General features: G+C 34.0%; 1 protein-coding gene across 2 annotated transcripts in view; it reads right to left on the bottom strand.

Annotated features, from left to right (window-relative positions):
• Positions 1 to 1,273: 1,273 nt before the first annotated feature.
• Positions 1,274 to 12,329, bottom strand: part of BORA (BORA aurora kinase A activator) — a 28,734-nt gene continuing 17,678 nt past the window's right edge. The window contains exons 10-12 of one of the 2 annotated variants that reach the window (XM_081291664.1): positions 10,302 to 10,912; positions 3,300 to 3,431; positions 1,274 to 2,290 (exon numbers count right to left, since the gene is read on the bottom strand). In XM_081291664.1, the coding sequence (XP_081147790.1) occupies positions 2,264 to 2,290; positions 3,300 to 3,431; positions 10,302 to 10,912 (770 nt within the window). In that variant the 3' untranslated portion in view covers positions 1,274 to 2,263. The remainder of the gene's footprint in view (positions 2,291 to 3,299; positions 3,432 to 10,301; positions 10,913 to 12,329) is intronic. The other variant, XM_081291665.1, reaches the window with a different exon arrangement.

Below are 12,329 nucleotides of genomic sequence, written 5' to 3'. Positions count from 1 at the left end.
TAACGGTTGAATGATCTTTTCAGTTTCCAATTACTGAGGAAATTATTCATTGGGGCAGAATTTGTTTCAGTTAGTTGAAGGAAGTCAGCTTTGAAGTTTTGCTCAAGTAAATGGATCATTTACATCCTGACGTTAGGGCAGGAGTCAGTAAGCCTTTTCTGAAAGGGCCAGAACATTTTGGACTTTGTTGGCTTATAACTACAACTGTGACACTCAACTTGGGTACTATTACAGTGCATAAGCAACCATAGACAATAGGTGAACAAATAAGCACAGCTGTTTTCAAACAAAGCCTTGCTTATTGGACATGGAAAGTTTCATAAAATTTCATGTGTCACAAAGCATATTCATTGATTTCCCTCCTCCAACCATTTAAAACTTGCCTGCAAGCCACACTTCTTGATAAAATAGACTACATTTGTTCTTTCCAAGTTTGTTTTCTTATGCCTACTTTAGGCATTAGGCTCAACTGAGTAAAGACAACCAGAAACCTTGTTATTTTCTCCTAAAGCCTCTTTAGTGGCACTTATTATGCAAAGGAGATTAGGTGAAATACAGTTACCATTTATCTGGGTTCCACATCAACAGATTGAATATTTATGGGAAAAAAATATCTATTGAACATGTAGAGACTTTTTTCTTCTCATTACCAACTATTTACACTGTATTAGATAAAGTAACCTAGAGATGATTTGAAATATATAGAAGGTACATAAATTATATGCAGACTGCCATTTTATGAGAGAGATTTCATATCCACAGAGGGTCCTGGAACTAGTGCTGCACTGATAACTGAGGCATGACTGTATTTCACTTAAAATTGAAAAAGCTCTGTGAGACAGGACTACTGTCCCCATTTAACAGATGAAAAAGTTAAGCTTATGACCTACCTATATCAGTTAATGAGAAAAGGGATTTGAATCTAGGTTATAATCACTACTTTGTTCTTTATTTCTTGACTTGTGCTATTAAAAAACAGTCGCCAGGGAGGCTCCTACTAAAGGCCCAGAACTCTTATGTACAGCAGTTGTTTTTAAATAAATTTATATTGAATCTAAAGCCTGTGTGATTAGACTTCCCAACATGGTATCTTTAACTATGGGTCTCATGGCTTAATGGGCATTCATGGTTAGTATGTTGATGAAGACCATGAACCAGGACATAAGAAGGCACTTTTTCTTTGTGAGTTAGCAATAAACTGATACCTTATGGAGTACTTTTGAAGAATAAGGAAGAAAATGATGCAATAATATGTCTTTATTTCTTAGGGCTACTTAAGAATAATTATTCTCTTTTGAATGAGACAGCTTTTTAATGATTGGTAATATAAATCTCAAAATATATTTATAAACATATGCCCATCTACTCCCAAAATGAATATATTTTTTAAATAGCTATAGTTAACTTACATACTTAACCAACCATTAAATTTATAATTTAAGCCAAACAGAATTCTACTGTCCCCCAATTCTAATGTTTCTCTGATTCTCCCATGTTCTAGTCCTCTTCTTAACCAAGCTGGAACTGGAAAGAGTGTTCTTGCCCTAAGAATGGTGGTATATTTTATTCTAACATCTCACATTTACCCACAAGAGTGCAATACATGTTGTGATGCTGTTAGTACTACCTTCCCAATTGTTACATTTTTTAAAAAGTATTAAGAGTGATTTCATTGGAATTAAGAATTTTCCCCACAGAAATGAACAAATAATTCAAGAATAAAAATTTTAGGAAAACCCATTTAACTTGCTTTCTACTTCAATAAATTTTATATCTAAAGATTTCATTCACATAGATCATAATTGAAATTCATTTGTGTGTTCACAAGTTTTTGCATAAAAATATAGAATGCCTTCAATTTAAAAATTTGTCCCATGATCTATTGCTAAATTTAGTGCTGTCCATGAGGCATTGACCCTTACAGGATAGGAGCAAGTCGTCAGCTCTGTCACAATTTTTTATTGTTAAATACATCACTCAAGGTAAGTACAAAAATATTTATTGACCAAAAATAAACTGTAATTCAGCAACTTGAAGTTCTAGGAGTTTTTCTGTTGTTTCTGTGTCACTAAATTAAGCCCTTGATTTTTCACATTATGGAGGGAAAGGAAAAAAGCAATGTTTCTTGAAGCGGTTTTCTCCCAATCACTATCAACTTATTGATCCCGTGCATAAAAATACACAAGGAACCATTCAGCAATAATCTCTGGTTCTGACAGGTGTTTTATGTAGTGCTGTACTGAGATGGAGTTGCTGTTTTCATCTAATACCTCTGTAATGTGTGGTCTTCCTGTGAAAAAGAAGAAAATACCTGTTTTCAGTTTAAATAGGACCATTCAAGGATGCAACTATTAAGTGAACTGCTCTTAAAAACCAAACGCAAATTTCCTTAGCAGAAAGGGACAGTAAACGTGTGTTTCAATAAATCAACATTCTGTATCAAAAAGAGTCCCTTCTGTATTGGAATGCCTGCTTACATTTAGATGGATAACTACAATTAAGCCTCCTGAAATTGGAAGGATTTATCATAATCAACTTTGTTCAAGTGAATCTTTTAAGAGACTTGTTCTGATACTACATATACCAGAATGACAAAATGAAGAGGAAAAGGTGGCCTTCCAGTTAAACTGCACTTGAAGAGTTAGGCATAGCTGTTCACCTGCTAATGTTAATACTGTATTGTAATAAGCTGACATATAAAAATAAAAGACTGTCCTATCAAGTGCCTAAAATTATGATTGGTTTCAAGTATGAATATATAATTAAAACTATCATATCAAGAAAGCTCAGTTAAAGTATACCACCTTCATATAAACACTTTATCTCATATAAAATAAAAAATGTGTTATTTTACTCAGAACAACCAAATCTTTAAAGGCTAGTCAACTTCTTTAAAGAAAATAGCCCTTAGGTGTTTTAAACCTGATATACAATGTCTTAATTGTACTATCTTCCCCTCTGTTTAGTGTGAGAGGTCTCTGAAATACTTCAAAGACAGCAAAATCAAAATTGGAGGCAAAAATTTATGCCTCTTCTACTTCCCTTTAATTTTAAGGAGCTGACTTCACTTGCTGGTGTAAGTAGAGCTAGTTCTGCCTATCCTACATACTGTCATACTCTTTATAATGGGGAAAGTTAAGAAACTGAAATGTTTGGATTTAAAAACCACCTTCTGTCACTTAATGAATGGACAGTATGGGGACACAGATAATTAACTTTGAACAAAATGAGGGAAAATAGATTTGAAAAAAGTCACAGCAAATACTTCCAGCCTATAACCATATGTATTTTCTCCATACCTTTGTATTAAAAACTTTGAGATTATTCTCAACTTCAAAGCTTTGAGCATCACATTCTTTGCAGTAACTTTCTGTCGCAATGGTATCCATAATGTTGCTTCCACAGGTCTGCGTATTATAACCACTATCCATCTGACAGGAATGAGGAGGGAAAAAAAAATACACCTAAGAATAAATATGCAAACTCTAATTCACTTATATAATTTACATAAAACTTACTGTGAAGAACTTAAAAGCTAAATAAGTGAGTTACTGTACACTATCATTCACTACATGTGAATAATTATATTTACTGTTGATCAATGAACAAAACTTAAAATACATAAACACCAAAGAGAGTCTATACAGAAGTGATAGTTTTTCAGTGTAGTACTTTACTTCCAGTGAAATATATCTGGTAATTTCCTTGAGAGTCTGTGAATAAGTCACCAAGAACATGCTTTACTTTTACTTTGTGATCAAACCCAGTAAATAAAAATGAGGATTACAATCAACATCACTTTCCAAGTTTGTCTTTAAATGGTTTGGGTGCCTAAAAGGAATATGTAAAAGGAATGTCACTTTTAAAAGTATTCAAAATAATGCACATTTCTTTTAAAAAGTGGGTTATATTATACTCATGCAATTTTTCATCATAATATCACATGTGTAATGGCTCTACGTGTTCAATTTTTCATGTTAATAAAAATTGTTGCATGATGAGATTCACTGTTCTGGCCCAGAAGAGCAAAAGAAAAAGATGCTAGCAGACTTCTAATTTGGTACCTACAGTAATCCCCTTTTACCTGGGGGATATCCAAGTTTCCCAGTGAATGCCTAAAACTAGACAGTACCAAATCCCATATGTTTACACAATATTTTTTGTACTACAACTACATAACATTTTTAATTTATTAATTAGGCACAATAAAGAATTAGTAAAATAGAACAATTACAACTTATTAAAAGTTAAGTGAATGTGATCTCAAAATATAAACAACAAAACTCTTACTATACTGTCACCTTTTCACTTCAAGGAAGTACTTTATGGCTTTTCTTGGGCATATCTAAATTGCCATCATCACTACTCTCACACTTTGGGGCCATAATTAACTAAAATAAGAGTAGGACATGCACTTCATTATCTTGAGGATCGGTCTGATAACCAAGATGACTACTAAGTGATAATGGATATTTTATAGTGTGGACATGCTAGAGAGAAGGATGACTGACACCCTGGGCAGGATGAAGAGGGATAATGTGATGTTTGTTTCATCATGCTGTTCAGAATGCATACAACTTAAAACATGAATTGTTAAATTTCCACTTAATATTTCTGGACCATGGGTAAACAAAACCATGGAAAGGAAAACTGCTGATAAAAGGGACTACTTTTTGTGAAACACATTTACTAAATAAAATGCCAGGTCTTATAGAGCACTCTATGTAGTTCTATTTTTATTTCTTTTCAACATTCCTTTACAGGTGAGTAAGCTAAGATTGAATGCCCCCGAGTTCAATCCCCAGTACCAAAAAAAAAAAAAAAAAAAAAAAGGAAAACTTGGTTAATTTTCACAATGTCATAAGGTAATGAGATAGTAAGTTTTGAGACTCCAAAGCTCAGGTTCTATTCACAATACAACACTCCATTTACCTGTTTAATGCTGAGTACCAAACAACACAAAAAGTATCCCCAAAAAGGGATTCCTAATACTTAACCCCTCTTCGCAAATTAGGGGCAGAAAGGAGACTGAACTTTTGCTCCCCTTCTGAACATTTATAATAGCCTAGAAAATACCTTCTATGACTTATAATCCGAAGAAAAATGTCCCTAGTTTTCAGGGATGAATGCATATTTACTCACTACTGGGAGTCAAATTTTATTAGAACAAAAGGCTTATGAAATGTAAAACAGAATCTAACGTTACATCTCAAGGGAAACACCTCTTTCTGCTAACATTCGATAGATGTTTGATAAAAAACGTAAATATCAGATTACTTCCAGAGAATCTGCCAATTACTCTTTGTTCTAATATTCATCACTTCCAAATAACTGGCTCATAACTCAATACTAATACATAAATGAATCAGTCAAGGGAAAAGCTACTCAATAGTGCATGAAGGAGTAAGGTACACTAGGAGTCTGTCACATTCTATAGGAAGAGTAGGATCAATGAGAGCCCACTGAGACAGTGGCTGACTTCAGACTCTCATCTAAACCACTACCAATGTCAATGCCTACTGTGTACCAACCAGACCACATAGGTCATCCTGTTATTCCCATAGGCATCAAGGTGGGCATAAGTACCACTTTATAGCAGAGGAGAATGAAGTACTACTAAAAAGGTGAAACAGTTATGGTGTATTCACTGTCAAATGGATCTTGCCTTAAGATCCCAAAGCCTGGAAATAAGAAAGCACTAATTCAAATTTAGTTCTGAGCACAAAGTGCATATTCTTAGGATACTTTTAAATGTCCTGTTGTCAATCATCCTACATTCACTTTGTTCCTAAATTTATTTTTCCATCACACACAGATGTCATGGTCTTTAAAAACCCTTTACTGCTTCACAGTTGTCAACAGTTGTGGTTTATTTACACTCACATTCCTTGAAATGGGGCCTTGGCACTTCAGCCCTGACTCATCACTCAGGGCTCCTCTGGCTTGCCACCATTCAGAGGATCTTGTCTCCCACTACTTCCTACCAGGCACTGTTTAATCACAGTATGTAACCACAAATCACATTATTATAATCCTATTCTTTATTTTAAAGAAGAGGTAATAAGTTAAAAATGTTGTCTCTTTCTGAAGTTCATAAAGCTAACAGAGCAGGGCACTATAACTGAAATCCAAACCCACATCTTTAATATTATGCTAGCCCCCCAAACTACAAAACAATGACACCCATGCCCAACTTGGCCTCTGCCCTCCAATATAAGTGGAAGGATTACCTCTGTCAATCCTACCAGGGTTCTAGATTCTATTCCATCTTGAATGCCCCAGTTCCCTCATCTATAAAATGGATCACCATTTTACATATTAGGATATTGTTGCATCTGTAAAGTATTATGAGGTTTGAATTCTGACTGTAAAATGCTGGGTACAGTCTTTGGAACTCGAAAGAACGCACAGCCGATACCTATTATTAATAATTCTTGCCATATTCCTAGTCTTAAAACATCTCTTTTTCTTACATTTAAATATGCTGCTTTTCAAGCTGAGTGCAGTGGCACATGCCTTAATCCCAGCAGCTCAGGAGGCTGAGGCAGGAGGACTGCAAGTTCAAAGCCAGCCTCAGCAACTTAGTGAGGTACTTAGCAACTCAGTGAGACCCTGTTTCTAAATTAAATACAAAATAGAACTAGGGATATAGCTCAGTGGTCAAGTGCCCCCAAATTCAAACACTAGTACCAAAATTAAATAAATAAATAAGCTGCTTCTTTCCTCTAAAACAACATGAAAAACCAAACTACAAAAAGATGTTGGACTATTTTGGGGGACGAGCAGTACTGGAGATTAAACTCAGGGGCATTTTACCATTAAAGTACACGCCCAGAAGCCCCCACCCCCATTTGAATTTTATTGTGAGATGGAGTCTCGCTAAGTTACCCTGGCTGCCCTCCTAATTTGTAATCCTTCAGTCTCAGCCAACCCAATCGCTGGATTACAGGTGTGTACTGTGCCCAGAGCCAAAAATCTTGGAATTTGATGTTCATCACTATCATTTCTTTCCCTTCCCAAGAAAGTCTCTTAATAGTTATCTATGCTCATGATGGCATTTCCTCACCTTCTTGAACTTTCCTTCTAGTCACTTTTCACCTCCCCACTTTGAGGCTATTTAGTTATTAGTTACTTTTGTTATTACCCCAGCAGCCACTTTCCAAGGCCTATATTCCTTGCTCTTGTTTTGACATTCTTTCCTATTCACGATGCTCCATTACATTATACTTTAATAGTGTCTCTTTCTCTCTTACGCTGGTTCTTTGTCAGTCTCCTTCAGGGGCTTTGTTTCCTTTATCTAACTGCTCAATTTTTCATCAGGGTTCCAAATCTTAGCCCACTGCTCTTCTCACTTAATACAGCCCCTCTGGATGAACTTGTCTATGCATTCATCCTGCTTTCATTACACAAATATTTAACATGTATGTGCCAAGTTTTTAAAATATATTTTATTAGTTGTTGATTATTTATTTATATGCGGTGCTGAGAATTGAACCTAAGAATTGAACCTAGTGCCTCACACATGCTAGGCAAGTGCTCTACCACTGAGCTACAACTCCAGCCCCTCTGTGACAAGTTTTTGTATAAGCACTGGGGATAAAGATATATACAATTTTTAGATTAATGGTTTAATTGGGAAGAATGCAAAACTGGACATGAAATTACAAAAGCATATAATGAGGATCAACATGGCCATTGTGATAAAGGAAGGTTCTTCTGAGGATGTGACTAAGACATTGTAAACTAAAACAATAAAAAGTTAACTAGGTAAAGGTAAATGGGATAGAAAAAAAATTCTTCATGAGATGCATAAAGGCCCTTTCAAAGAAGGGAACATGACTACTCACAATTCTGAAAAGCCAGGGGGACTGTACAAAGAAAGCAAGGGGAAACAAAGGTAGAAAATAAGACAAACATCAAATGCCTTGCAATGCCTTGGCTGCCATATCACAGATTCCAAAAGAAAAAAAAGTTTATAAATCAAAGATGTACAAATTAGAATTAAAAGATAAAAAAAATATAGTGAAAAGACTTTTTGACACTGGAAAATCAACAGGAGTTCCAGAGAGAACAGTGAAAATCATAGAAAAAGCTAAGCTATTTCTCAAGAACAGATCATAAGTTCACAATCCATAAGGGCTTTCTGAGTGCTAGCAGTGTGGATGAAAAGAAACCCACACTAAAGAACATCACTGAAATTTTAGAACACTGCTTACCTACACAGATCCAGATGGGAAAAAGATGATCTCAAGAAGATTAAGCACTGAATAGATCTCTCACTAGCAATAGTGAAATATTCAGTAAAACAATGATTTCAAACTCTAAAGAGCAATTATTTCTAAACTCAAATGTAAGGGAAGAAGGACCACATCAGCAGACAGGCAATGTCTTAAAAATGTCCTCTTCCTTAGATAGCTACCAGAAAATGTGTTCCAGTAAAATGAGAAGTAAATCAGGAAAAAGAAGGATGGTCTGCACAAAACAGGAAGATACAGAATACGGGGAGGTTAAGGAAATTCCCAGGATAATGACAAAGGGATACTCTAGGATGACAGCTGATGGACGCACAGAAGCCAGTTAATCCAAAGGGAAGTAGATAAAAAGGCTCTGGGAAAATATGATTTGTTTTGTTTTTTTTTTTTGTTTTGAAAGCTACCTCTGCGGTAGAAAAATAACAATACATGAAAACAATTTTAATTATAAACATCTCCACAAAAGGTAGGTGTTATGATAGGACCAAAAGGGTAAAACTAAGACTACTTGGTTGATATCACAGAACATTTTAGTTCAATGTAAGGAATAGGTTTACAGGTGAAAGGAGTTTGGAAATGAAATGGAATACCCTGTAGGTACTTCAGCATAAATCAGACGATCATTTGGTACTGACTACAATTATAGGAGAGTATAAGCTTCCAAATGGTAATTCAATTAGATGCTTATTAAGGTATATTTCAACACAGGTATTTTGTAATTCCTCTATAAATGCTCTGCCAACAAAGAAAGGGGAACAAAACAGAAGAGAGAACTATTAGTAAACAATACATTTAAGGCTAAGTTTAACTATCTTTTTCTACTCATAAAACCAACTTTAGAATCTAAAATATGTAAAAGTGATTCTAATGTAATCATTTTTGAGCATGGAACCTGGAAGTCAGGAGAGATAAGATAGGCATAAAAATATGAGCAAAAGATTATATTTAACTTTTAATTATTTAGAATAAATCCACGTATTTTCAACTTCAGTGTGCCAAAACTGACAACACTAAAACATTATGGAGTTCTTGTGTCAACTATATGAATTAATATATGCAAAGGAGTTAGAAAGTGCCTGCACATTGAAATACTATATAAAACTATCTATTATTGTGATTTAGTATCTACTTGGATTAAAGTACACGGATTCTAAAGCCAGTCTGTTAGGACGAACACTTACTAATTATAAAAGTTTTAGGAAATTTACTTAACTTCTTTGACCTTCGGTTTTCTCATCTGTAAAAACAGGGATATTGATACATCTACTTCAAAGGATTACAGTGAAGATTAACTGTATTAACACACATAACAGACTCATAAGAAGTGTTGGGCACATACCAAGTGCTATGTAAGTGTTACATGTTGTTACCAAGAAACAGCAATCAAGAATTTGCCCTTGTGCCTATTATGAAGTTCATTCAATATTCTCTATAAAATTACAGAATAGTGCAATAAATGGAACAAATGTCTTTCAAAATTACATATACTTCAAGAAAAGATCATAAGTTCACAGATGAAATATATACATCTGTCAAATAAATAAGGATTACTGGTTGTCAGACATTGGAAAATTGGAGGTGTGCAATTAAATGAAAAATGTGGTTACAAATCACATTTTCAAAAAATACAAAAAGTTACACATAAAAATGCTCAGAATTGTTTTCTCCCACAGTTACTTAAAGAAAAAAACACTATTGTATTTTTAGAACATGAATATAATACCAGATGAATTCTGAGAGGTTACCTTACTCTAGCAGTCTACAAACACAAAGCAGCTTGATTTCTTTTCTGCTCTCATCTTTTCTTACTCCAATAGGAAATATGCATAATAATGCATACTGTAATATGCACTATGATATGCAATAATTAGCTCTGGTAAAAAGTAACTAATCCTTCTGATATCACTTGGCATTAATTTTTTTTAAGTATAAAATGCTACAGTCCTTACATTTAACCCATTAGCTTTCTCACACTATAATCTCAGGAAAAAAAGGATAAAGAACATCAAGGGAGTAAATAAAGGACAACAGGATATTAAAATACCTTACCTGAATGTTACTGTTTTCACAAGGGAGAACACTGCTTTCTGCAAGAGGTGACATGCACATTTGAGAGCTTTCAATACTGAAGGCAATTCCACTCACAAAATCAGTCACGGGCAAACTACCATTATCAACTGGCTCCTTAATCCAAGTGTTCTCATCCACTGTCCCTATAGGATCAACCATATCCACGGTGTCATTCTCCTTCTCACTTTCAATGTCCTGCAACAGGGCTAGTTCCTTCTCAGAAACACTGGACTGATTTTGTGTAATAGACATGGCAGTCACAACTAAATGTGTGCCAGGTGTAGAAGTGTCACTATTCAGTTGCTGAAGGTGTATTCCTGCAGCATCCATGACAGGAGATGAGACTTCTGTGGAAGAAGCATTCTCTTTATCTTCTTCATCTTCACTGTGAGTCTCAAGAGTAAAAGGTATCCTCATCAGTGAGGTCCGATACTGAGAACTGCCTCTATACATCTCAAGTCTCATAGGAGACCAATTTTTAATTGGTGAGCAGCCATCTATATAAGGACTTCCAATACATGAATTAGTAATTCCATTAGAATTTGTTCCAGATGAAGCATCAGGAGAATGAAAAGTAAACTTCCTTTGTTCTAAAAGATTAGAAGGAAAACTCACATCATAAAAACAAGAAAACTTTTTGAAAAGCCATGACTAAATGGTAATCATCATGTTTCATGGCAGAAAAATTGGATTTCTGTAAGAGTTCGATTGTACTAAAGTGAAATTTTAATGTTAAAACTATTAACACAAGTGAATGTGTCTCAATAAGCAAGATGAGACTCAAAAATAATTTATCTGGCTTCTCCTCTATCTTACAATATTTTACTCCTTGAAAATTATTTTCTCATAAATATATCACTATTATACCAAAATTATTCATAATAATACTACCTGTATACATCTCAAGTAGATCCCTAGCAAATATATTGAAAGCTACAATGTAACAGCTACCTCTGGTAAATTAAATATATAAAAGTGTATTTGCTTTTATGCAAAATACTGCAAGCAATATCAAAAGGCAAAAAAAAAAGAAAATAATATTTGTAACAATAAAGAGCCTAATGATAATCACAATAATAAAAATGCTTTAAGGGTCCGTATGTTTTATAACTCATAAGCTTAATAAAAATCAAAGATTAAAAAATAGATAAAAACACATAAACAATCTTCCCAAGAGAAAATAAACATAAAAAGTTTTCAACCACATAAATAATAAGTATGGAAGCTTACACAATTAAAAAATATTCAACAATAACTTCAGTCTGAACCTAATACTTTCCCAAAATACAAATGGTCAGTAAATATTTGGGAAGAGTTCAACATTTTTAATGAACAAAGATACAAAAATTAAAGCATTAAGATATCTTTTTGTAATTATCAAAACAATGAACATCAAAAGTAATAACACCAACATTTCTGGATGGAGAGAAACAACTTTCCTAGACATGTTTTCATGAAAAACTTAATTGGTACAATCTTTTATAAAGAAAATGAACAAAATTCATCAAGAGTCTTAAAATATCCACCCCTCTATTTGATCAAATAATTTCACTTCTGAAAATTTAAGCTAACAATATAAATATATCCAACATAATACATACACAAGGATAATCATTAGTTCTATAAAAAAGAAAAATTAGAAACAATTTAAATAGCTATCAACGGTTAAAAACAAATGATGGGCTAGGGTTGTGGCTCAGTGGCAGAGCCACATGAATGAGGCCTTCAGTTCAAACCCCAGCACCACACACACACACACACACACACACACACCCCAAAACCAATAAAAACAATAATAAATGATACACGAATGAAATGTTTCAAAATCATGCTTTTGAAACAAAAATAAATGACTTGCCTGGACTATGAAAATATTCATAATAAAACGCTTTGTGAAAAAAGAATATTCAAACATGTATAAGTATATACAGATCTACGTACTCACGTTTCCATATATAGATATACACACATATATTTATACACACACACACACACACACACACACCT

This window comes from Spermophilus citellus (genome assembly GCF_964194105.1).
Source record: "Spermophilus citellus genome assembly, chromosome: 1".
NCBI classification, from domain to species: domain Eukaryota; kingdom Metazoa; phylum Chordata; class Mammalia; order Rodentia; family Sciuridae; genus Spermophilus; species Spermophilus citellus.
The sequence above is the reverse complement of the archived record's forward strand: the minus strand, read 5'-3'. Positions and strand labels throughout refer to the sequence as shown.